Source organism: Pseudonaja textilis, chromosome 7, assembly GCF_049901715.1.
Source record: "Pseudonaja textilis isolate UNSWEBS1 chromosome 7, rPseTex1.2, whole genome shotgun sequence".
NCBI lineage: Eukaryota > Metazoa > Chordata > Lepidosauria > Squamata > Elapidae > Pseudonaja > Pseudonaja textilis.
In genome coordinates, this window is record NC_141996.1 from 4,866,320 (window position 1) to 4,893,666 (window position 27,347).

The window sequence follows — 27,347 nt, forward strand, 5'->3', positions numbered from 1 at the left end:
TCCAATTCATTTTTTTTTTCCCCAAGAGGACTCAAAATTATTATATGCTGAGAAATATTAAGCCACAAATTACTCACAAATTCTGCTTGTAAATTAAGCAACAACAAAACACTTCCCCCCCGCAACATACTTACGTTATAAATGGGTTCTTCAGCATTTTTTCTAACTTGGCCTAAAGAGGAAAGGAAAAGGGAAAATTAATGGACAGTTAACATCAAAAAATAACTTTAGGTTTTGAAACAAAAACGTTTTGCGGAAATAGTTGGGACAACAGTGAAGATTTCACAAAGGGCTCAAACTGAAAGCAAACAATTTCAGTTACGGGAGAAATTGAGAAATTTGAGAGGGGAAAAAAAAACATGAGAAAATTTGGAGAAAAAAAACTTAGCAAAATTGAAAGAGTCAAAGGAAAGCAAGGGTTGTATGAAAATAAGCCCAGCTGAACCATTTCAAATGGGGTTTGAGCTAATAATAAAGTGTGTTGCGTATAATAAAGTATATTGCCTCTATAATTTCAAACATGGGAAAACGTTCTTGTACTTTTGAACAAGCTATACGGATTTACACAAAAAGCTTGTCTAATTCAGTGTTCAGGGCAGCCAACTAGATGCACCCAAGAATAAATTCACCTACAGGAGATGAACAAAATGAGGGTAGTTCTTGACTTACGATCACAGCTGAGCCCAAAATTTCTGTTGCTAAGCATAACAGTTGTGAAAGATAATTTTGTCCCATTTTACGACTGTTCTTGCCATGCTTGTAAAGTGAACCACTGCAGTGGTTAAGTTAGCAAACAGTTTCAGTTTCCAAACAGCCCACAACTCTCTCACACACTGACAGGACGCTAGCCAGATGAATACTGATGGAGGCTGGTTGGCAGAGGCAGAATTTCTTTGTCCCTTATTTTCCTCCCCAAAAACTAAGCCCGACCACATAGTTTTGTAGTGAAGCACGGGTATCGAGCTAGTTATAGATATATTAGAAAATATTTACCTCATGGCCAGGAGCAATACGTTTATGGAAAAGGTCAGCATCCTGAGGGCAGTTGGAGACAACTCGGTCTGTCACGGTTTTGAAAAGATCTTCTATAACCTGAGGGGGGAAAAAAAAGGATGGAGGGGAAGAAAACAGGTTAAAAGAGAAAAAAAGATAAGAAAATTTCCTGTTCCAGAGAAGATAACCCCAAGTACAGAAAGTCCTCGACTTATGACCGCAATTGGGTGCTCAGAATTTATGTTGCTACCTGAAACATTTGTGAAGTGAGCTCTGTCCCATTTTCTGGCTTTACTTGCCACTTTTGTGAAGTGAATAACTGCAGTTGTTAAATGAGTAACTGGGTCGTTAAGTGAATCTTGTCAGAGAAGGTCGCAAAAAGGGGGAGGATAGGGCAATGTGTCGTAAATGTGAGTCAATGGCTGAGCCTCTGAATTTTGATCACGGGACTATCATGTGACATAAATGAAGTACGGTCATAAATCCTAATTTTCAGTGCTGTTATAACTTCAAACGGTCACTAAACGAACTGCTGTAAGTTCGAGGACTGCCTGTAGATGTCCTTTTTACAAATAAATAAGTCATAAATCAATTGCAAGCAGGTTTATCATTCCTCAATGGATCTCAAGCAATTTCCCCCAACTTAGTGCCCGTAGACACACTGGACCACAACCTCAATCCAGGTAGTTCTCGACTTATGACCACAACTGACCCCCAGATTTCTGTTGCTAAGCGAGGCAGTTGCCAAGTGAATTTTTCCCCCTTTTTGCGACCTTCCTTGTCACAATTAAGTAAATCAGACCAGTTGTGAAGTCTCACGGTCATGAAGTGAATGGCCGTAAGTGTGAAAAATGGTCATGTCACTTTTTTTTCTTTTAGTATTCCTCTTCTGTGCCTCAGAGCTGGGAGATGTAAACATGTCATATTTTTTAGAGGAGGGGAGGTAGAGAGAAAGAGAGAGAGAGGGAGGGAGGGAGAGAAAGAAAGAGAGGGGGAGAGAGTGAGAGAGAGAAAGAGAGGGAGGAGGGGGAGACAAAAAGAGAGAAGGGGAGAGGGAGAGAGAGGGGAGAGGGGAGGGAGAGTAAGAAAGAGAGAAAGAGGGAGAGAGGGGGGAGAGGGAGAGAAAGAGAGAGAGAGAAAGAGAGAAGGGGAGAGGGACAAAATGAGAGAGAGAAAGAGAGGGGGAGAGGGAAGGAGAGAGAGAAAGAGAGGGTGGGGGAGAGAAAGAGGAGGAGAGGGGGAGAAAGAGAGAGAGAGGGAGGGAGGGAGAGAAAGAGAGGGAGGAGGGGGAGACAAAAAGAGAGAAGGGGAGAGGGGAGGGAGAGTGAGAAAGAAAGAGAGAAAGAGGGAGAGAGGGGGAGAGAGAGAGAGAAAGAGAGAGAGGGAGGGAGAGAAAGAGAGAAGGGGAGAGGGACAAAATGAGAGAGAGAAAGAGGGGGGAGGGAAGGAGAGAGAAAGAGAGGGTGGGGGAGAGAAAGAGGAGGAGAGGGGGAGAAAGAAAGAGAGGGGAGAGAGTGAGAGAGAAAGAGAGAGAGAGGGAGAGAGGGAGGGAAAGAAAGAGAGGGGGAGAGAGTGAGAGAGAAAGAGAGGGAGGAGGGGGAGACAAAAAGAGAAGGGGAGAGGGAGAGAGAGGGGAGGGGGAGGGAGAGAAAGAGAGGGACAAAATGAGAGAGAGAAAGAGGGGAGAGGGAGAGAGAGAGAGAGGGAAAGAGAGTGAGAGAGAAAGAGAGGGAGGAGGGGAAGACAAAAAGAGAGAAGGGGAGAGGGAGAGAGAGGGGAGGGGGGAGGGAGAGGAAGAAAGAGAGAAGAGGGAGAGAGGGGAGAGGGAGAGAAAGAGAGGGAGAGAGAGGGTGGGGAGAGAAAGAGAGGGAGGTAGGGAAAGAGAGAAGGGGAGAGGGACAAAATGAGAGAGAGAGAAAGAGAGGGGGAGAGGGAAGGAGAGAGAGAGGGTGGGGGAGAGAAAGAGGAGGAGAGGGGAGAAAGAGAGAGAAAGAAAGAGAAAGAGAGAGGGAGTTCCGTTGCGCTGTATGAGAACGGGAATGGCGAACTTGTGGCCAAGAAACGTTTCCTCGAAAGAGGAACTTTCCATTCCACAAACTTCCACCATGAGCAAAACTACACAGTCAACAAAAGCCGGCAAATATTTCCATTCATCTGTGCTGAAATTAATTCCAGGAAACCATTTTTTTAAATTGTAAAAACCCCTTTTATTTTTCCAGCAGAGGAGGTACGTATCCTGCCCTGTCAGCAGCAGCAAAAACTGGCTAGAATGAAAGAGAAGATATATATATATATGTAAGATAGATATATATCTAAGTTGCCATAGAGATTGAAAAAAGACCTGAAAGCATGAACAGAAGAGATGATTCCACCAGACTGTCAATCATTTGGAAGCCTGCACTCACAAACAAAAAAATCTCCACGCCACAAGCCAGGCAAACACCTGGGCACAGACAGATCCCCCCTGATACCTCCCAGCTCAAACACACCCCAACCAGGCACCCAGATGAAACCTAGCTTCCTAACTAATGATAGCCGTCCATTTACTCGGAGCCAAGCTGCACTAAAAGCCTCCAATACAGGAACACAACGTTGCCAGCCAATCAAAACACAAAAAAAGCCACAAAACAGACAGAAGATATTAGAAACACCAATCAAGCAGAACACAACAAACTCCAAGACCAATAAACACAGACCAAGACTCCCAACCAGTCAGGATGAAGAAAAATCCATTCCGGCACAGCAGTAGGCTAGCACCAAATTTAAAACTGAAACAACTATAAATGTCTGACTCACAGACGAACACAATACAGAAGCCTGATGATGGCAGATGAGATTCTACCGAAATGTTAAGTTTTTGCGGGTATTTATATGTATGGTATTCAGCTTTGTTCGGGTATTTTCCCATGTCATTATAGTTGTGCTTTTAAAGTAGCAACGTTTTGGCAGAATCTCATCTGCCATCATCAGGCTTCTGTATAATGTTTGTCTGTGAGTCAGACTTGTGATGGCCTTGCGAGTTCTCCTGTTGTGGTATCCTGGGTCCTGTGTTGTAATCTCCTGGGTCGACCCAGGAGAGATTAAGAGTATCTTGGCGACGTTTCGGCGAGGTCCCACTCGCCATCCTCAGGCTGGTGCTTTCGGCTTCGTGCCAGTGCAAGCAGTGTGTGATCGGAGCTGCCGTCTCTCTATAAATACTGGTGGTGGGGGCTGGTGTGCTGGGCTGGTTGGCTGCACTGCTGCTTCTTGATTGGTTGACGGAGTTGATGTTGGTATAATGGGCTGTGTGATGGCCTTGTGAGTTTTGTTGTGGAGATATCCTGGATCTTGTGCTGTAATCTCCTGTGTCGTTTGTTTTGTAGTGATCTTTTTTCCATTAGCCTCCTGGGTTTTAACGGCTTGGGTAATGGGTTGTATGATGGCCTTGCGAGTTCTTTTGTTGTGGTATCCTGGGTTGACCCAGGAGATTACAACGCAGGACCCAGGATACCATTAACAGGAGAACTCGCAAGGCCATCACAAGTCTGACTCACAGATGAACACTATACAGAAGCCTGATGATGGCAGATGAGATTCTGCCAAAACTTTGCTACAACTTTAAAAGCACAACTATAATGACGTGGGAAAATACCCGAACAAAGCTGAATACCATACATATATATGTATGTATGTATATATGTAGTTCCTCGGCTTACGACCACAATGGAGCCCAAAATTTATGTTGCTAAGCGAAACAGTCGGTGAGTGAGTTTTGCCCCGTTTAACGACTCATCTTGCCACAGCTCTTAAGCGCATCACGGCAGTTGTTAAGTTAGTTGTACGGTTGTTCAGTGAATCTGGTTTCCCCATGGACTTTGCTTGTCAGAATGTCTCAAAAAAGGATCACATGACCCCGGGATACTGCAACAGGCACAAGTACATGCCAGTTGCCAAGCGATTTTGAATTTTGACCACGTGACACTGGAGATGCTATAACAGTTGTAAGGTGTGAAAAAATGGTCGCTAAATCACTTTCTTTCAGTGCCATTGTTAACTTTGCTTGCCCGCGTCGCTTGTACGAAGTTGCGCTGCGGTGTGAGCATGCTAGCCTGTTGCTCGCATGGTCCAGTTCCAAAGAGGCCACGATCCATGGCCTGGTGGTTAGGGACCTTTGGAGTAGGCAATGTGTACCTGTAAGATTATAACCCGTGGTGGGATTCAAATTGTTTTAGCATCGGTTCGGGGAGCGTGGATTGGTGGGAGTGCTTTGCCTAATGTGCGTGTGCAGCTTAACCACACCAGCTGCAGCGCCAATCAGCTGAGAGGATAAAGAAAAGCACAGGGGCAGGTGGGAGACACATAGACTGGGTGAAACCAGGCTCAGTTGCAGTAACTGTGAGAAGGGTCTTGGAGTCTTAGTGGACAACCAGCTAAATAGGAGCCAGCCGTGTGCAGCAGCAGCCGCCCCAAAAAATAATGCAATCCTAAGTTGCATTAACAGAGGGATACAATCGAGATCAAGGGAGGTACTAATACCACTTTATAAAGCCTCAGTAAGACCACACCTAGAGTACTCCATCCAGTTTTGGTCACCACATTATAAAAAAGAAGTTGAGACTCTAGAAAAAGTACAGAGAAGAGCAACCAGGATGATGAGGGGAGGCTAAAACATACAATGGACGGTTGCAGGAACTGGGCCTGGCTAGTCTGGGGAAGAGAAGGACCAGGGGAGAGAGGAGAGCAGTCTTCCAATATTTGAGGGGTTGCCACAGGGAGCAGGAAGGGGTCAAGCTATTTTCCAAAGCACCCTGAAGGCCAGACAAGGAATAATGGATGGAAACTGAACAAGGAGAGATTCAACCTAGAAATAAGGAGAAATTTTCTGACAGGGAGAGCAATCAACCCATGGAACAGAAGTTGCTTCGAAAGTTGTGGGAGCGCCATCGCTTGAGACTTTCAAGAAGAGATTGGACTCCCATTTGTCAGAAATGGTGTAGGGTCTCCTGCTTGGGCGGGGGGGGGTTGGACTAGATGACCTACAAGGTCCCTTTCAACTCTGATTTCTTTCAGTGCCATTGTTATCTGACCGTGGCAGGCTTTTTTTTACTACCGGTTTGCCCAAACCGGTCCGAACCGGTAGCATATCACTATTGATTATAACTCTGAACCTCTTTTTTTTTTTTTTGGCAGCTCCAGAATCCACTCTAACTGTATGCTTTTCTATATGGCAGTCCTTGACTTATAACCGTCCATTTAGTGATCGTTCAAAGTTACAGCAACATTGAAAAAACGATTTAGGACTGGTCCTCACACTTACAACTCTCATAGAATGGTCACAAACCAAAATCTGGGTGTTTGGTCACCAGCACATATTTATGATGGTAGTAGCTGTGTCCCGGGGATCAGGTAATACGAATTTGCAACCTTCCCAGCCGGCTTCTGGGAAGCAGTTCACGGAAGGAAGCTGGACTCGCTTTAACAACTTGCTTTACAATGGTAGCCAAAGGTTTTTTTTTTTTTCCTATGCTTTGTTTGTATCATTGGTGGGCCTCCTAGAGTCGCTGTGAGTGAGGCGGCAGCTATATCGATTTTCCAAATATATTAATAAATAAAAGAGGACATAAAACCAAGCCAGACTCGCTTAGCAACACGCTCATTTTGTGATCAAAAATCTGCTCTCGATTGAGGATTGTATGTTACGAACTCCCTGTAATTATCAAATGGGAAATACAGAGGTCCAGCAATATAAATCCGCCAAAGGAAAAAATAAATGTGACGAGATACTTCAAGATTTTATACAAAACCTGAAGAAAACTTGAAAAATCTTAGCTCTGATTTGAGACTGTGTTTTAAAGTGGACCTTAAAACCTTTAAAAAACAAATTAAGCGTTCTTTGGCTTCCAGACAGCTCCCTACCCCTTCTACAAAACTGGGAAAAACTTAAATTAAATGCACCAAACCTGCAGCCCTCACACCCAGAAAAAAGCTCTATTTACAGTTTCTCCCCGGAAATCTTACCTGCATTATATCCTGAAGCGTGTCCACAAAAAATAGTTCGGCCTCCACCATATAAAACTCGGCCAGGTGCCTGCGGGTTTGAGAATTGTCTGCTCGGAAGGTCGGTCCAAAAGTGAACACTTTAGTAAATGCCCTGCAATGCATAAAACAACACAAAACAGGTCGAAATGCTGCCTGCTGGCTAGGGTGCACTCACGCCGAGACACACCTGAACATGGAAATGATCACATTTACAGGTAGTGCTTGATTTACGACTGTCCATTAACCAGGTAAACTGAATCTTTCTTGAGGTCTTAGCAAAGTTTTAAGCAAGTGACGTGGAATGACATGAGAGCAGTTTTGCAATGTTTAAATGGTTGCCACAAAGAAGAAGAGGGGGTCAAGCTATTCTCCAAAGCCCCTGAAGGCAGGACAAGAAGCAATGGATGGAAATTAACCAAAGAGAGAAGCAACGTAGAACTAAGGAGGAATTTCCTAACAGTGAGAATAATTCATCCCTGGAACGATTTATCTCCAGAACCTGTGGATGCTCCATCGCTGCAGGTTCTTAAGAGATTGGAGAGCCATTTTGTCTGAAACGTTACAGCAACTCCCACTTGAGCAGGGGTTGGGCTAGACGACCTCCAAGGTCCTTTTTAACTCGTTGTTATTCTGTAAACCAACGAGAAAATGACTGTAAACCGTCATAATACATTCGTTGGTCTGTTAAGACATTTTTTCTGGAAAAGACCAAGAAGATTTTCTCTTTGGATCCAGTCAAAAATGAATTGATAGGATTCCAAAGATTTTAGTGTTCCAGTATTTGAGGGGCTGCCCCAAAGAAGGGGGAGTCAAGCTATTCTCCAAAGCACCTGAGGGCAAGACGAGAAGCAACGGATGGAAACTCATCAAGGAGAGAAGCAACCTGGAATTAAGGAGGAATTTCCTGACAGAACTAGTGGAACAGCTTGACACCAGAAAGTTGTGGATCTCACTGGAGTTTTTTAAGAAGAGATTGGATATACGTTTGTCTGAAATGGTATAAGGTATCTTCCTGCTTTGAGAACAGTAGCCGTCAACCAGTGGGCCGGGGACCACTGATGGTCCGCGAGAAAATGTTGGTGGTCTGCAGAGAAATGTCACCTTTAAAGCAATTAATCCAGGCTGCGCAGGAGCACAAGGCTGCACCGCCCACATGGCCCGTGGGAACACAAGGCTTGCGTCGCTTGCATTGTGAACAACACAAGGTAGTGAGGGGAGGAGGGAAAGGGCGGAGGGGGGAAATTGCCCCATAAGCCTCGCCTGGCCACCGGGCTGCTTTTTTACGCTTCTTTCTTCTGCTGCTTTTGGCTGCACGCAAAGAAAGCACCAAAGATCTTTCTTTCTCTCCCCCAAACTCCGCCAGAAGTGAGTCTTTGGGACCCTGCAAGGCCTCCTGCTTCAAGAGGCTGCGCCGGCAAACACTCATTTCTGGCAGAGTTTGGGGAAAGAGAAAGAAAGACTTCTGCGGCTTCTGCTGCTTTCCTTGCATGAAGCCAAAAGTCTCTCTCTCTTTTCCCCCCTGAGAACGGAGCGGGAGATGGTATCCTGCGATCCCAAATAAAGAATGATTGATCGGTAGGAAAACGGGGTTGGGAATTTTCCTGCAGACTTTTTTTGGGGGATTTCCCCAGGGTCTCTGGTCTTTGGGATTTAAAATTATGGGTTTGGTGGTCCCTGAGGTCCAAAAGGTTGGCGACCCCTGGACTAGATGAGCTACAAGGTCCCTTCCAACACTGTTATTCTTAAACCAACGAGAAAATGATTAAGGTAATCAATGCATGAGAGATTGCGAAGACAGGACAGGAGAGGAACTGGAAATATCAAGACTTGATCTTAGAGAAAGAGAGATGTGGAACAAAAGAAGAAAGAAATGAAAATGTGACGTGCACGAGGTTGTGCTAATTGTAGATATGAAAAGAAACACCTGGTGAAATGAGGATGTCAACCAGAAGCAAAAAATTGAATAGACAGGAAACGGATTACTGCAAAAAAAAATGCTGAGAGCAAGATGCCGTGTAATGTATGGTGGAAAAGAAAGAAGTGCAAAGAAGGCGATTAATATATTATTATTCCCAGAATGAAGTCCCCGCACCTTAAAAGTTGCCAAGTTTGAAAAGGACTGATCTGAATGGAATGAATGAGTTTTGAAAATGGAAAACAAATACAGGAAGGAAGAAAGAACAGGTTGAGAGAAAAACTAGGTTGGCTCGTTAGAGGAATTAAACTCTTCAAAAAAAAAGACAACTGAAAAGTTTAAAGGAAGGCAATATACAGATTTAACAAATTAACAAGAAGGGACCTTGTAGGTCATCTAGTCCAACCTCCCCCACCCAAGCAGGAGACCCTGCTTGTTAGGCTACAAAGGTGAGTTATAAATCAGATTTATCGACCTTCCTTCTCTTTTTTTTACCTCATGCATTTTAGGTAATCCTCGACTTACAACCAGAATCAGGACCAGAATTTCCACTGCTAAGCAAGGCGGTTAAGCGAGCCGCGCCTGATTTTACCATTTTTTGTCGCGATCGTTAAGTGAATTGCTGCAGTCATTAAGTGACAATTCTCACTGCGGGACTCTGGGGATGCTGTGATAGTCATAAGTAGAAGGAGCAATATCTTTTTTAAGTGCTGTTGTATTTCCCAGTTGTAGTCGTATCTCCCGCACGCGCCCCGCCCCTGCACGGCAGCTACCCAACAATCAGCTGGCGGGCTGGTGGCATGCGCGCGTGCGCAGTGGACCTGCTCCGGGGCGACGGCTTACGTGCCAGCGAAGATGGCTCTGCGTGCCACTTCAAGGTCCTAAAATATCGTCCACATCCACCTAATTTGTCTGTTATAACCCATTAAAGGTTGGGTTGTGAATCCCCTTTGAAGATCTTAGGAGTGGCATTTTGGCTCCAATGAAGGAATTCTCTCCAAAAAAATATATACATATATATAGATATATTTAGCTCTTCTAAATTTGGTTTGCATTTGATCTATTTTGAAGGGCTCGATTTGTTTGGGGTTTTTAAAAATTAAAAAGGAACTAGTTGTTGAAGAACCAAGTGTCAAGCACAAACCCAAAATCTTGTATTGTACACTGAACAGCCTGCTTATTTATTCTACCGGGTGATACTAAACAGGCCGAGATTACCTCAGAATAGAGATTCTGAACAATGCTAAAATAACTAGCTGGATTATTTCAATGATGATTATAGGTGGCCTTCACAACTGCTTCATTTAGTGACCTTTCAAAATTATAACGGCCCTGAAAAAAGCGACTCGTAACTGTTTTTCACATGTACGACCTGTCATGCCCCTGTTGGAGTCTGACTCCAAGGGAGAGATGGAACAGCTAACAGGGAGCGGGAATGTGGCTCCAGTGGTTGTGGAGGAAACTGGGGAAGGGCACAGGCCAGATGGGCATTCAGAGGAAGACCCAGAGCCATCCCCTCTTCATCCTAGAGCACGCAGGGAGGAATGGAGAAGGGAGAAATGTGAGTGGCGTGATCTATGAGGGAGGAAGAGGCCCTGATCCCCTTCATGGGCTGCAGTTGGGAGGACTGCTTAAAAGGACAAACTGCGCATGGCAAGGTTCTGGAAGCAAAGCGTGCATTCTTGTCAGAGCTTATCTATGTTTTGGTTTCCTCTCAACTGTGGTTGCTGCGTTATCTGATAGAAGTCTGCAATTAATCATCCTTGCCTGCCGTAGTAATTCCTTCAGTGTGGTTTGTGTTGGGTTTTTTAATTTGAATTAATGCGGACTGTATTTACTCCCTCCATAAACTGTTTTTGTTAAGAGTTTGATTTCCAGCCAAGGATAATTGGACATTGGGGCCAAGTTGGAGGCATTAAAGGGACTTTCTTCTATTTTTGTGCCTTGGTTATTTTTGTGTCACACCCCGGGTCATCACACAACTGTTGCAGAATCCCCATGGTTGTCAACTAAAAAAATACTCCTTTGGTCTTTTTAGTTGCCAGCAGAAAGGGAGTGGGGGAAAGCAGCGCATTCCTTAAATGCCTCTGATAATCGCCTTGGCAGCCCAAAGCTGTCGGCGCGCAAAAATATTACTGGAGAGCATGATTGATGACTCTTGGCTATGGAGGTGTCCCATTGGAGAATATACATCCAGGGAATGGGGAGGAGGGAAATCCAGGGTCAGGGGAGAAATGAATGATGTATTTTAGTGTCGGCTGCGCCCAGCTAACGCCGACATGATCACTCCTAATAAATCAATGTTTTTTTCTTTGAACAGGATTGTGGCTTGGCCAGCTCGACAAACGACAACAGTCACACGATCAAAATTCGGATGCTCGGCCACTGGCTCGTATTTACATTTGCAGTGTCCCGGTTGGGGGGGGGTCACGTGATCCCCTTTTGCGACCTTTCGACAAGCCAAGTCAAGAGGGAAGGCAGATTCACTTAAGGACCGTGTGACTAACTTAAACAGCAGCTGTGATTCACTTAACAACTTGGTCATTAAATGGGGGCAAAACTCACTTAACTGTCTCCGTAACAGAAATTTTGGGCTCAGTTCTGGTCGTTGAGGACCATGGGTATCACAGACTAAAATCATGCTTAAATTCCCGTGAGCCATACCCATTCATGACTTCCAAATGGAGTTGTCCTGAAACCGTGAGAAATGCTGGAATATTGAAGAAGTGACGTTCTTCTCCGGGTTTTTGTTCTTCCTTTGCAGGCTGAAGGAATTAAATGGTAGGAAAAAAAATTAATTAATCCATTCTGGAATTGGGTTAATCTCTCCTGAAAAGGCAACCAAACCCCAGCCCTCCGAGTATTTTTAAGCATGTGGCTTGCGAAGGAATCCATTGAACTCAAAATAAACAAATTTAGCAGTGTATCCTAGCAACAAGTGTGAAAAAGTCACGTTTTCTCCTTTTTGTCTTAAAAAAGATCAGCTCTGCAGAAAGATCTACATACAGTAAGCCTTGCAGGAAGAAATAGCTTGTGACCTGAATTTCGCAAATCAATCAATCCTTCGGAATAATCAAGCTGTCAACTCGTAAAGCATTCCTTTGCCTGTTTTGAGTTGCCATAAGGAGGAGGGGAAAAACCTGAAGGAGCAGTATGGCAATTAAAACCAGAAGTACATTCCACTCTTATCTTATAAAGATTGTAGCCTAGACTGGATCTTCTGCCCCTGAAAATCCTTCACTGGAGAATGTGATTGATGACCCCTAGCATGAACGTGTTTAGTTGGAGAATCTAATTTATGACATACCCGGGGGGGGGGGAGGGAACAGGGTCATAGGTGATCATAAATTACAAGCGTCAGAGTTGGCTAGTGCTGACAGGTTCCTCCTAATAAATCTTTTGGATTCTTTTGAAGCTTGGCTCGAGGTTCATGATTTAATTAGGGCAATCGTCGGAACCCTGATAGCAGCGTGATTTTTTCCCCATTCCATTTTTTTAATGCTAAAATACAAATAATACATTGTAGAATACAAATCAAAACTAAGTACAGTGCTGTTTGTACAATAGAAACTGGAATGAAGACCGTCTGGATGATTTTGGGCCAACAATCAGGAGACAGTGAGTTCTAGTTCCGATTTAGGCATGAAAACTGGGTGGGTAACTTTGGGCCAATCACCAGGAGATGGTGAGTTCTAGTCCTGCCTTAGAAATGAAATGACTTTGGGCCAGTCTCTCTCTCTCTCTCAGCCACCTCACAGGGTTGCTGTTATGAGGATAATAGGAGGAGTCAGGCCTGTTAGGTATATTTGCCCCCCTGAATTATTTGTAAAAATAATAAAAGGGGATGCAAATGAATAAAAGTGAAATGGGAAAGCTGGATTTGCCTAAAGACTGTATGATTCACTTAACAACTGCAGTGATTCAACTTAACAACCCTGGTGAAAACGCTCATAAAATTGGATGCGACTCGTATAACAACCTTCTTGCTTAACCATGAAAGTACTGATCTTGGTTGTGTTTGTAAGTCATGGATTACTCTGGATTTACAAGGCTGACAAACTCTCATCATTGCTCTGCGTTAAGAACTTTTCTATAAGTCTCCCATCAAGTCCAAAATGGTGGCCATTACTCTAAATCAGCCATCTTGAAAACATTTGGGCCAGAAACATAAATTATGGATTCTCTCCTATCGGAAACCCAATTCGGGTCCTCATGACACTTCCCAAGTAACTAGACCTCATGCCACAGAGCAGAGGGAATAAAAGGGACAGGTGGATTACTTCAAAACCTCTCCCTTTCGCCCCATACAGGTAGTCCTCAAGTTACGACCACAGGAACCTCTGTTGCTAAGCAACATGGTGGTTAAGTGACTTCAAATACAGGTGTTTCCCGACTTGCGTTTTATGTAGCGGCCATTCCAAATTACCACAACACTAAAAAAAAAGAGAGAGATATTTATGACCGATAGTGACTTACAACTAGTCCTTGCACTTATAACTGTCGTAGCATTCCCACGATCACGGGTTCAAAATTCGGGCCCCTGGCCATTGGTTTCGTTCATCGTCGGCGACCTTTCCAGCATGCTTTTGACAAGCCAAGTCAATGGGGAGGCAGGGGGAGCCGGATTCGCTTAATGACCACATGATTCACTTAACAGCTGCACTGATCCGCTTAACAACTGGGGCTGAAAGGTCATTAAATCAGCCGCAACTTGTTTAACTGCCGTTTAGCCACGATAAAAATAAAGCTCATTAAATCAGGCCGTGAGACACTTAAACCCCCGCCTTGCTTAGCATCAGAAATTCTGCTCTGAATTGTGGCCGTAAATTGAGGACTTACATGTAGGCTGGAAAGTCTGAAGCACTTCAACCAATCCTTTTTTTCCCTTTCTACCCTAAGCAGCTGAACTCGTTCGGCCAGTGAACTGTGCCAAAATTTAAGCCAAGGCTGGTATCTCATTTTTTCCCCAAAAGATAATTGCTTGTTTATACAAAGGGTTGGAAGTTTAACAGGTCCGAAGAAATAAAATGCTCTTTTTTTTTTTTAACAAAAAGTTTCTATCCAACTCTTAAGACATTTGGCGTGTGTGTGTGTGTGTGAAGTGGTTGATTTTCACTCCGGGAGCAATTAAACCTGCTAAGCATGTTAATTTAACGTTTTCATAAATGAGGTTCATCTGTTTTAAAAATCGAGCGCTGGAAAATAAAAAGGCTGTTCGAGTTTTGCCCTGCAAGGATGTTATTGCTCTGGGTTTTTTGTTTTTTACTGCCCCGTTAAACCATCCTTGACGTAACAGACAAACAGCGAGGAGATTCTTCTATGCGTGCAGAGACACGAAACGGTAAAACAAGAATCCAAAATTTTGCATCTAAATGAAGGAGAAACGGAATGCGAACCAGGACGGGCAGCGTGCAAACTGTACGCCAGCTGATTTCCGGTTTCGATGTTGTTATGGGCCTGAATGATGGATGGGAGCCCAGTCACCCAGCCTCCCAGATCTGCCGTGTGGATGCAGCGTGGAGACCGAGCATCTGTCTCTTCCGGATATTCCTTTCTTTCTATCTTGACTTGATTATTTTTAGAAATAACTCAGCAAATATATCCAACGCAATTGCCTCCTCTTTTCCCCACAACAACCCTGTGAGGTGGATTGGGATGAGAGAAAAAGAGGGGACTCTCAGCTGGCTTTCATGCCTAAGGCAGGACTAGAACGCAGAGTCTCCTGGTGATTGCCCTGAAGTCAACCAGTCAGCTTGTGTGCCTAAAGCGGGACTAGAACTCACCGTTTCCTGGTGATTGGCCCAAAATCACCCAGCTGGCTTTCATGCCTGAGACGGGACTAGAACTCCCTGTCTCCTGGGGATTGGCCCAAAGTCCCCCAGCTGGCTTTCATGCCTAAAGCAGGACTAGAACTCCCTGTCTCCTGGGGATTGGCCCAAAGTGATCCAGTTGGCTTTCATGCCTAAGGCAGAACTAGAACTCACAGTCTCCTGGTGACTGGCCCAAAATCACCCCAGCTGGCTATCATGCCTAAAGCAGGACTAGAACTCACAGTCTCCTGGTGATTGGCCCAAAATCACCCAGCTGGCTTTCATGCCTAAGGCAGGACTAGAACTCCCTGTCTCCTGGGGATTGGTTCAAAGTGACCCAGCTGGCTTTCATGCCTAAGGCAGAACTAGAACTCACCATCTCCTGGTGATTGGGCCAAAGTCACCCAGCCAGCTTTCATGTCTAAAGCAGGACTAGAACTCACAGTCTCCTGGTGACTGGCCCAAAATCACCCCAGCTGGCTTTCATGCCTAAGGCGGGACTAGAACTCACCATCTCCTGGTGATTGGGACAAAGTCACCCAGCCAGCTTTCATGCCTAGGGTGGGACTAGAACTCACTGTCTCCTGATGATTGGCCCAAAGTCACCCAATCAGCTTTCGTGTCTAGGGTGGGACTAGAACTCACTGTCTCCTGATGATTGGCCCAAAGTCACCCAATCAGCTTTCATGCTTAGAGTGGGACTAGAACTCACAGTCCTTTGGTAATTGGCCCAATTGTGATTGGACACTCAGTTGTTAAGCGAAATGGTTGGGAAGTGACTGTGCTTAAAGACTTTCTCCATTTTTCCTCTGCTTTCCAGGCCTGCGACGGTCATAATGGCGAGGACTGATTGCCAAGTTCCCTTACCCAAAACTGCATTAAGTGCGAACGAGACAGCTGTTAAATGAGGACAACCTGTGCCATTTTCCAACTGAGCTATCCAGGGTTTATACTGCGACGGGCGGCTCTAGAAACTCAAAAAATACACAAATAATGTCATACACAACTACAAAAAAAAAAAAAAACCAGATTAAAAGAACCCTTTTAAAAGCCAGACAGGTTCATAGACACCAGACACGCTTATTAAATTGCAAATCGAGCTAATTGACAATTTGGCAAGAGACTAAAAGCTTCACAGCTGGACGAAAACATCTGGGAGATGATAAAAGGTTGCAGCTGTAAACCCCATCCTTTCTCATCCCCTCTCCCCGTCTTTTAAAGTTTATTTTCTAACTCCGGTCGCAAAAATAAATAAATAAATAAATAAACCCGTTTTTGTTGCAAAAAAAACATCCTTGGAGGCTTTCAAGACCCAACCGCTACCTTCAAACACCGCGAGGAAAGAAAAGAAGAAGAAAAATCAGATTTATTATTTGTTGCGTCTTTTAACACCCCACCTGCAGATATAGCTGTGTAAGAGGTCTGCTTTCTTTTACTATTATCTTCCCACAGATTCAAAGCCCTTCCTTGATCCTTTGAAACATTTCTGTATCTCTATCTGTCCCCGTTTTGGGGCCTCAGCGGAGGCCAGGCAGTTTTTGAGAAGCATTAAACAAACCACAAGAAAGCGAAGTTTGGCTCGCACAAAGTTATCCAAAACCCTGATATAAAGTTTGGTAGCCCTGGGGCAGCAGTCTTGTTGTAGTCACAGCACCACTAAGTTAAGGTACGTTTAAAACGGCGATTTTAAAAAAAAAAATAGAGCCAGCTTTGCAAATGTACAAAGAATCCATTCCCAGAAGGGGCTGTTGCAATCCATGCAGTCCTCAACTTATAACCACAGTTGAGCACCCAAATTTTTGTTGCTAAGCAAGACGTAATTATTACTAAAATTTGATAAAAGAATTTAAAATGGAATGGGAATAAAATGAGATTTAAAATGAAATTGGAATAAAATACAAATTAAAATGGAATGGGAATAAAATACGATTTAAAATGAAATTGGAATAAAATACAGTCTAAAATGAAATTGGAATAAAAAATACAGTCTATAATGAAATTGGAATAAAATACAGTCTAAAATGAAATTGGAATAAAAAATACAGTCTATAATGAAATTGGAATAAAATACAATAACTTAATACAGTTTTTGATTTACGACAATAATTGAGCACCCAAGTTTATGTTGCTAAGCGTGACATTTGTGAAATGAATTGTCCTCCATTTTAAGCCCTTTCTGGACACACTTCATCCACTCATTTATTGATTGATTAGCTCCTTGGGCAGGATCTTAATTAAGGCTTATTTGGGGGGTAGGGCTTATATCGCACGCACATGTGAAAAATCAACCTCGGACTTACTTTCAGGGTAGGTCGTATTTTGGGGGAAAGAAGGTATTTTAATATTTTAGGTCTGCCTTTCTCTAAAAGAACAGCAAGTTGCTCGCCGAAACAATGCAGCTTATAATCAAATTGATCAGAAAAATTTAAACTTGTAAACAGCAGGAAGAAAAAACGTCATCTAATCTAGCGGGCAAAGCTTAAACGCAGAGATCTTATCCAAGTCACTAATATTTTAACGGACTTTCTCAAGATCAGAGAAGTTAATGAGTTTACGGTAGCCAAACCAGCTGATCTAAGCAAGATGATTTTTTTGGCTGGAGCAAGAAATGCTCAGAGATGGATATGGGTAGGAAGGCACGTCGGCCAACATGGTGTAACCACTGAGAAAAACTCCAATTTTTTTTTTTTTACAAACACTTTTTAGATGTCCTGGTGCTATCAGCCTGGGTTACAGGTATCGTGTTTCCCTCAAAATAAGACCCTGCTTTATAAAAAAATTTTGCCACCAAAAAAGGCACCAAGTCTTATTTTCAGGGGATGTCATCCACTGACTAACCTCACTTGCGCATGTCACTCCCGGCCTCCTTTTCACTGCGAGAGGCCGGAACTTCTCCTGCGGCTGGCAAGGCTTTCCTGAAGGCCTCTGCAGCTGATGAGAGAGCTCTGGATCGATCCAAAGCTTTATCAGCTACAGAGGCCTTCAGAAAGCCTCGCCAACTTTGCCGGCTGCAGAAGAAATGGGTCAGCAAGGCAGGTGTTGGGGCGTGCGAGGCCTGGCTACACCTGTCCAAAGGTAAGTAGTAGGGCAGCTCCACCTCTCCATCCCAGCTTAATTTTTACCCGTCCACTCTGGAGTGGGCGTGATCTTAATTAGGGCTTATTTTGGGGGTAGGGCTTATATTGGGCACACATGTAAAAATCAAGCTATGACTTACTTTCAGGGTCGGTCGTATTTTGGGGAAAACAGGGTAGTCCTTGACATATGACTATAATGGACCCCGGAATTTCTGCTGTTTAAGCAAAAACAGTTGTTGGTCCTATTTTACGACCTTTCTCACAGTTGTTAAGTGAATCACTGCCATTGATAAGTTGATAATATGGTTGTTAAGCGAATCTGGTTTTTCCCATTGACTTTGCTTGTCAGAAGTTCGCAAAAGGGGCTGACGTGACCCTCCCTGGGATGCTGCCACCGTCATAAATACGAATCCATTATCGAGCTTTTTGATCGTGTGATCATGGGGATCCTACAACGGTCATAAGGATGAAAAAACGGCCATAAGTCACTTTTTTCAGTGCTGTTGTAACTTGGATCACATGGTCGTAATGCCTGCCTATAACAGATTATTTTATGATGTGGTTTGACTGCCTTTGTAGAAGTAAGTCCACGAGTTATGTCTATATAATGAAGCCTGCCGATCAAGCCATAACTTGGTGACCAAATGGATTTTATGATCTTTTTTTTTTTGAGGCGCTCCTTAAGCAAGTGCTGAGGTTGTGAAGCAAATCCCCCAGTCATTAAGTGAACCAAAATCCTTCAGTCACTAAGTGAACCAAAATCCAGGAGAAAATATACATTTTTCAGCAAAACGGCCGTGAAATGAAGTCGCATGACTAAAGGACACCACAAACCAGCAGCGGAGTGCTCAAAAATGCAATTGTGTGTGATTCCAGAGAGAGAGAGAGAGAGAGAGAGAGAGAGAGAAAAGGGGTGGGTCAGTCTGGATGTCCTCTGAGGGAACCCTTCCAGCTCCGATGTTCTATGAATCTGGATGGGGAAATGATGGAAGCTGCATACTAGAGAATACTACTTTGGTGATGAGCGTGGACGTTACCCTTACCTCAACTTTGAAGACTTCGCCCGCACCCTCACAGTCATTGGCAGTAATTATCGGGGTGTGTATATGGGTGTACCCGTTTTCCTGCAAGGAGCAAAATAGGAGAGAAAGAAACATAGTTATTCTGAGCACGAAGGGAGACTCAGCCAATTTCATTGTACACAGGTTGTACTCTTGACAATAAAGGTTGATCGATTGATCCTGGCTGATTTGAGAACAATGACTTAATCCATTCATCAACTGCAACCTGGCCAGTAAACAGTTTAACAGATAAACAGAATTGGAAGGGACCTTGTGGGTCATCTAGTCCAACCCCCTGCTCAAACAGGAGACCCTATACCCATTTCACACAAGTGGCTGTCAAATCTCTTCTTAAAAACCTCTAGTGATGGGGCACCCACAACTTCTGGTGGCAAGCGGTTCCACTGGTTAATCGTTCTCACTGTCAGGAAATTTCTCCTTAAGTTCTAAGTTGCTTCTCTCCTTGATTAGTTTCCACTCATTGCTTCTTGTCCTGCCTTCTGGGGCTTCGGAGAATAGCTTGGCTCCCTCTTCTTTATAGGAGCCCCTCAAAAATTGGAGCAGTGCTACCCTGTTTCCCTGAAAATACGACCTACCCTGAAAAATAAGTCCTAGCTTGATTGTTACAGGTGCATCCAATATAAGCCCTAACCCCTTAAAATAAGCCCTAATTAAGATCCCGCCCTCTCCAGGGTGCATGGGTCAAAATTAAGCTAGGGTGGGGATGGGGGAATGGAGCTGCCCTACTACTTACTTCACACCCCCTGACATTTTTTCTGCAGCAACACTTTCCTGAAGGTCTCTGTGGCTGATAAAAAAGCTCTGGATCGATCCAGAGCTCAGTTATTGGCTGCAGAGGCCTTCAGGAAAGCCTTACCGGCCGCAGAAGTTCCTGAAGGCCTGTGACAATGAAAAGGAGGCTGGGGGCACAAGTGAGGTTAGTCAGTGGATGAATATCCCCCGAAAGTAAGACCTGGTGCCTTTTTTGGGTGGCAAAAAAATTGTAAGACAGAGTCTTATTTTCAGGGAAATACGGTATCATGTCCCACACTAGTCCTTCTTTTAATGAAACTAGAGGTCATCTATCTGAGGTGACCAGAGATGGGGTTCAAATCCTTGGATGACCTATTCTGGACTACTTTATAAGGCTGCCCAAGGATAAAACAAAGCTGGTTTGGCTTTAATGCCCTCCGAGAAAGGACATAACATGAAGGCAATATTATTATTTTTCCAGAGAGAACTTGAAGGTGTACAAATGCTGCCCTCTGGTGGTCGAATGTCTGAATATTCTTTAATTCACAACTGGGTTGGGGTAATTTATTTTAAGACATTCCCAGCTACTGAAGAACCCCAACTATTGTCTGCAGGAGCCCCAAAATGATAATGCATCATTATTTCTAAAAGCCGGTTTGGTGTAGCGGTTAAGGCACCAGGCAAAAAACCAAGAGACAGCGAGTTCTAATCTCTCCTTACCTTAGGCAAGAAAGCCAGCTGGGTGACTTTGGGCCAATCGCCAGGAGACTGTGAGTTCTAGTCCCACCTTAGGCAAGAAAGCCAACTGCATGACTTTGGTCCAATCCTCAGGAGACTGTGAATTCTAGTCCTACCTTAGGCAAGAAAGCCAGCTGGGTGACTTTGGGCCGATCGCCAGGAGACTGTGAATTCTAATCCCGCCTTACGCAAGAAAGCCAGCTGGGTGACTTTAGGCCGATCGCCAGGAGACTGTGAGTTCTAGTCCCACCTTAGGCAAGAAAGCCAGCTGGGTGACTTTGGGCTGATCGCCAGGAGACTGTGAATTCTAGTCCCCTTAGGCAAGAAAGCCAGCTGGGTGACTTTAGGCCGATCGCCAGGAGACTGTGAGTTCTAGTCCCACCTTAGGCAAGAAAGCCAGCTGGGTGACTTTGGGCCGATCGCCAGGAGACTGTGAATTCTAGTCCCACCTTAGGCAAGATAGCCAGCTGGGTGACTTTAGGCCGATCGCCAGAAGACTGTGAGTTCTAGTCCCACCTTAGGCAAGAAAGCCAGCTGGGTGACTTTGGGCCGATCGCCAGGAGACTGTGAGTTCTAGTCCCACCTTAGGCAAGAAAGCCGGCTGGGTGACTTTAGGCCGATCGCCAGGAGACTGTGAATTCTAGTCCCACCTTAGGCAAGAAAGCCAGCTGGGTGACTTTGGGCCGATCGCCAGGAGACTGTGAGTTCTAGTCCCACCTTAGGCAAGAAAGCCAACTGCATGACTTTGGCCCAATCCCCAGGAGACTGTGAATTCTAGTCCTGCCTTAGGCCCGAAAGCCAGCTGGGTGACTTTGGCCCAATCCCCAGGAGACTGTGAGTTCTAGTCCCGCTTTTGGCAAGAAGTCAGCTGGGTGACTCTGGGCCAGTCATTGCCCCTCAGCCATAGGAAGGAAGCAATAGCAAACCAATACCAAACATGCAAAGCTTGGCCAACATTGCCAAAAAACCCCGCAGGGACGTCATCAGAAGTCAAACTTTGAGGGCAAATACAGAAAAAAAAAATCAATTTTAATGGTGCAATTCTTGTAGAACCAGGAACTTCAGATGGCCAAAGGCTTCTAAGATTTAGTGTTATCACAAGGTTCAAATCAGTAAAACGTTCTTGTATAAGGAAAGCCATGTATGTTATTAGCATCCGTTGCTATGAATGTTTTTATGTTTTACTTGTTAATTACTTTATACGCATCTAGATATGCTTATGAAGTTGCTAATGTAGCAGGAAAAATACCTTAATCTATCACAGCCTAAAATTAGCAATCTGGTTGCACCTTTTCAGCCAAACAAATTGATTAAAAGGCAGAAGTTTTTGCTAACAAATGCATCTGCTTTTAATTAAATTTGTTAGTCTGTGAAAGGTGTCACCAGGCAGCTGATTTTTGAGCTAGCTAATGAACTGATAAAATTACATAAATAATATATACTGATTATCAAGTCCTTGTTAACTCTGAGCCACAGCACAAATTGAATTGCTCCATAATAATCTCTTCCTAATCAGGATCTTCGTATGCAACATAAAATACATTTAATTAAGTTAACACGCGAATGTAAGAATCTATCAGTTGTCCTTGATTTACAGTCATAATGAAGCCTGCCATTACAGACATAAATTCACAAATGTCTCACACAATGACGTAAATTTTGGGCTTAATTGTAGTTGTAAGTCAAGGACTACCTGGATATGGGTCTCCCGGCTAGCAGGCACTTCTGTCAACGAACGGGCAGCTTTCTGACCTGATGGACCTAGATCCTGTGGCAGGCAGTTCCCAAGACCAGAATTACCTTGAAATAGGAGTGGATTGCTGCCGTGGCTTCACTGCGTACCCTCAACAGGGCGCCCAGTACGTTGGTTCTGCATCGGAAGTGAGGCAGCTCCCGGAGATATTCCAGGGAGTGATGGACTTTATATTTCAGAGGAAAGGCCTAAGGAAGGGAGAATATATACAAAGTATACAGAAGCACTTTGGTGTAGTGGTTAAGGCACTAAACTAGAAAGCAGGAGATGGTGAATTCTAGTCCTGCCTTAGGCATGAAAGCCAGCTGGGTGACTTTGGGCCAATCACCAGGAGACGGTGAGTTCTAGTCCTGCCTTAGGCATGAAATCCGACTGGGTGATTTTGAGCCAGTACCCCTCCTTCCCGCTCTCTCTCAGACCAACCCACCTCACAGGGTTGTTGTTGTGCGGAAAATAGGAAGAAGAAGGAATACTAGGCATATCCACAACAATAAAGGTAGGGTACAGATAAAACAAACGAATAAATAAAGTATCCTTTCTCAAGAATTTAAGCTGTATGAGCCCACAACTGAATCCCTTTGCAGAAAAGTTTCGAGCAAAAAATGACCGACCCAGCATTGCCCCACAGGGGGACAATCCCCTTACCAAAACGTCACAAGGTCCCACCACACGTATATTCTCCGCCGCCAGCTCCACCCCTTGTCCCTTGTGCGGGCTTTTCACCAGCTTCCCTCGCACTTCCACGGAACTGCCAAAAGTCAGCGTCCTGAAATGAAACCAGAAATCAGTTTTAGGGTAAAAACATTGACCGAAGGACTTTGGATCAGTGAGAATATCTGAAGCACAGGCTCTGTCAGAGCTCCGACAAACGACCCCCATTCAAATCGTAAGCCTCTAGCCGCATCTCTCAGAGTAAAAAAAAAAAATGATTTATTTGGAGCGGCTATGATGGCGTTACCTGGGTACAGCTGACTCTAAGACACATCATTCATTTCACCCTTGATCCTGGTCTTCCCCCCCACCCCCGGTGGATGTATATTCTCCAATGGGACACATCCATAGCCAAGAGTTTTGTGGAAACGGGGTATTTATAAGCTGCTTAGAATAGGTTTCACTTTCATTTTTATTGCTTGCCCTTCCTCCTCACCTTTAGAGCCTGGTGGTAGATGCATTACTCTCCAAACAATCATAGAGTTTGTAGTCTACATAGATTTGCAAAACAATGGGATGAAGGAATATTCCTGAACTTTTACGATTTACCTCATGGCTACTGTGAAATTGTGTGTGAATGCATCAATGCAGTGCACGTTTCCAGCTTACAGAGCTTGGATTCATGGAATGAGTTTACCAAAAACGTAAATATTGCTGAATGAATATACAGCCTCCGGCTCCATAACTAAGCTCCATTTCATGCTGAATAAACTAAATTATTAATGTATCTGAAACAGAAAAACTATCTTTAGATATATTTTTTTTACTCTAAAAGCCTTTTATTAAAAGAAATTTGATAAATATAAAAAAAAGGTCTGATTTAAATTTTTTTATTTTTATTTTTTTAAAAATCATTGATTTTTATCCACCCTGGTGGGACGGCTTGCTACCAGAAGTTATAGATGCTGGAGGTTTTTGAGAAGAGCTTGGATAGCCATTTATCCGAAATGGTGGCTAAGCTTTTGGGGCTTTTGTGCCAAAAACTGTGTGCGTGCTTGTGTGTGCGCACTCACATGCCAGCAGCCAGAAGGCAATGCGTGAGCCCCCCCATGCCCCCTGCGCATGTGCGCGCCGCCCTTACCTGCACTGCACCTCACAGCTGGTTTGAGGCCTTTTTCGGCCTCCCAGAAGCTTGAAAAAAGCCTCTGCAGGCTGAATAATAGGCCCATTTCATCACTTCCAGTATTATAGGAAGTGGAGAAATAGGCCTATTATTCATCCTGCAAAGGCTTTTTTCAAGCCTCTGGGAGGCCGAAAAAGGCCTCAAATCATCCAAAAAATCAGCTGTGAGGTGCGTGCATGCGCAGCGAGGTAAGTTTGCCTGCAGCTCGAATGCCGGCAGAAATGGCTCTGCTTGACACCTGTGGCACACGTGCCATAGGTTCGCCATCACAGATATAGGGTCTTCTGTTTGAGCAGGAGGTAAGACTAGAAGACCTCCAAGGTCCCTTCCAACTCTGTTATGCTTTGAAAGCCACTTTCTTATGCAGCCTGAAGTAGTGTAGGCCCACCCCTTCGCCCCCATCCAGCTACCCAGAGAAGAAGAATCAACCTGGACTCCAAACGTGGATCTGCCACCACTTGGAGATACTCCAACGAGGAGCCATCGCTGACGTGGAGAAACAAAATCCCTTTCTGAGACCGGACCGAACGGACCCAACCCTGGACAGGACAGAAAGCAGGGATTAAATGGATGTGTAGGACCAAGAGGGAGTTAGGCAGAGTTCTGTAGCGGAAAAGGAATTTTTAAAAATACTTTCGTGGTATTCTTTTCTATAGTTAATCTTGCTGCCCAGAGTTACTCTATGGTTAAGATGTGCGGCCAATAAATTTGATAGATTAGATAATGATAGACAGATAATGAGATAGATAGATAGATAGATAGATAGATAGATAGATAGATAGATAGATAGATAGATATAGACAGACAGACAGATATAGACAGACATGATAGATGATAGGTAGTGATATAGATAGACAGACGCAGATAAATGATACAGACCGATAGATGACAGATTGATTGATAGTTAGATAAGATAGATGATAGATGATATAGACAGACAGATATAGTTGATAGACAGGCAGACAGATGATAGATAATGGATGATATAGACAGATAAATAGATACAGATAGATAGACAGATGAGATAAATATAAGCTAGATGTAGATGATAATGATATAGACAGACAGACAGATAGATGATAGAAAAATAGACATAGATAGATTAGATTGATAGGTAGATAAGATAGATGATAGATTGATAGGTGATAGGATGGATGGATAGATGAGATAGATGATAGATTGGATGGATGGATGTAGATAGAAGATAGATAGATAAAATGGATGGTTAGATAAGATAGATGATAGATGGATAGACAGGATGGATGGATGGATAGATATATAGATGATAGACATATATAGATTAGATAAGATGATAGTTAGATAGATGACTTCTTGATAAGCAAAAACAACAGGGAAGCTGGATTTGCTTAATGACCACCCGATTCACTTAACAAAAACAATTTGTTTAACAACTGTGGCCAAAAGGAAGTAGAATTCTGCCTGATGACTTTGGGCCAATCACCAGGAGACGGTGAGTTCTAGTCCCACCTTAAGCCTGAAAGCTGCTGGGTGACCTTGAGCCACTCTCTCTTTCTCTCTCTCAGCGCAACCCACCTCACAGGGTTGTTGTGGAGAAAACAGGAGGAGGAAGAATTATTAAGTATCTCCACTGCCTCGAGTTACTTATAAGGCAACAAGAGGGAGCTAAAAGTCAAATAAATAAATAACAAGGTGGCAGTTGTGCTCTTCCCACCTACCTGAATTTTAACATCGAGTCCAGTTGGATCTCGGACCGCCAAGGCCTCCCTGATTGCGAGCAGCCTGGGAGCCATCATGCTCTTTGCAGATGGAACGGAGGAGGAACAGCGCCGAAGAACGCAGCGCACACAGCGGACCCCAAACATCTAGCAGTTTAAGAGACAAGCGGGAAATAAAATGCAAACTTAACGGAATGACAGAGTTGGAAGGGACCTTGGAGGTCTTCTAGTCCAACCCCCTGCTCAAGCAGGAGACCCCTATGCCATTTCAGACAAACGGATGTCTTCTTAAAACTTAGCCTTTTGCACACAAATGCACAAGTGCCCAGAGCCAAGGGTTGCCCAAATCAAATTATATATGCAAAAGTATCGTCTTAACCTTGAAATAAATAAGAAATAATTTATTTCTTTTCTTTCTTCTTTCTCTCTTCTTTCTTTCTTCCCCTTCCTTCCTTTCCCCTTCCTTCCTCTTTTCCCCCACTTCCTTCCTTCCTTTCTTTTTTCTTTCTTCCCCCTCCTTCCCTTTTTTCTTTTTCATTTCTTTCTCTTTTTTCTTTCTCCCCTTTCCTTCATTGCTTTCCACTTCCTTCCCCTTTCTCTCATTTTTCTTTTTTCTTTCTTTCTCCTCCTTCCTTCCTTTTTTCCCCTTCCTTCCTTTCTTTCTTTCTCCCCTTTCCTTCACGGCTTTCCCTTCCTTCCTCTTTCTTTCTCTTCCTTCTTTCTTTTTTCTCTTTTCCTTCTCTTTTCTTTCTTCCTCTCTTTCTTTTTCTCACTACAAAACCAACCCAGCTTAAAGTTTACACTAAATGTTTTAAAATTAAATTAAACTTATTTAAAACTTTATTGAAGCCTTATTGATTTATTTTTCTATTTTTATTTTGATACCTTTTCCAACTTTAGGTTCCAGTTCTTCTGCAACCCACCTTTCTCCAAGCGGGCGCCCCACCGTTAGGGATACCCAAAGCTGCAAATATTTCAGGGAATCCCTAGAAGGAGCAACGCGATGCAATAAATCCCGGCTCTCTGCTGCTCTCTAGCTCCCGTCTGGATGGTTGCAGCTCAAGCATAAGTCCTAGCATGCCCAACCGTCCGCGCATTATGGGTTCTGCTTCTAGCCCGCATTGCCCCACCGCAAAATTGAATTTCTGCACCCCCCCGACTGGCTGCAAATCGCTTTGATCTGATGCAAACCAGGAATTGCAAAGCCCCCTTCTCCGCCCCCTTCCATCACAGGACGGGTCACCAGGCAGCCAATGAGAATGAAGAGATGGGCTCTAGGTCAGCCAATCGGAAGAAGGAGATTCTTTGCGGAAGTGACGCCTCCCGCAAGCGCGCTGGATCACGGGAGTTATAGTTCTTGGCTTCCCTGTTACGGGAAGTGGGGAGGAGGTGGGAGGCGAACGAATGAGGTGAGGATGAATGAATGAATGAATGAATAAAGTTTTTACTTTGTTTGCAGTACGCAATGAATAATCTGACCTATATTGTACATGTGCATACATATAAATAACTGAGTAATCTAATAGTAATAATAAAATGATAACATATCCACAATAAATGAAGAATAGAAACATAAACATAATATTTTACTATTATTAATATATTATAATTAAAATAATAAGCAATATGTTAACTAATACACATTGATTTAGTTATTAATACCATACATTAACATTTTTGTTAGGGTTAGGATTTTAT

General features: G+C 43.8%; 1 protein-coding gene across 2 annotated transcripts in view; it reads right to left on the minus strand.

Annotated features, from left to right (window-relative positions):
* Window positions 1-26,885, minus strand: part of NARS2 (asparaginyl-tRNA synthetase 2, mitochondrial) — a 42,537-nt gene extending 15,652 nt beyond the window's left edge. The window contains exons 1-10 of one of the 2 annotated variants that reach the window (XM_087936930.1): window positions 26,573-26,885; window positions 25,650-25,796; window positions 24,382-24,491; window positions 22,764-22,884; window positions 22,166-22,306; window positions 18,857-18,937; window positions 11,591-11,691; window positions 6,991-7,123; window positions 994-1,092; window positions 135-172 (exon numbers count right to left, since the gene is read on the minus strand). In XM_087936930.1, coding sequence (XP_087793056.1) covers window positions 135-172; window positions 994-1,092; window positions 6,991-7,123; window positions 11,591-11,691; window positions 18,857-18,937; window positions 22,166-22,306; window positions 22,764-22,884; window positions 24,382-24,491; window positions 25,650-25,796 — 971 coding nt within the window. In that variant the 5' untranslated portion in view covers window positions 26,573-26,885. Of the gene's footprint in view, window positions 1-134; window positions 173-993; window positions 1,093-6,990; window positions 7,124-11,590; window positions 11,692-18,856; window positions 18,938-22,165; window positions 22,307-22,763; window positions 22,885-24,381; window positions 24,492-25,649; window positions 25,797-26,534 lie in introns of both variants that reach the window. The other variant, XM_026706931.2, reaches the window with a different exon arrangement.
* Window positions 26,886-27,347: the final 462 nt, after the last annotated feature.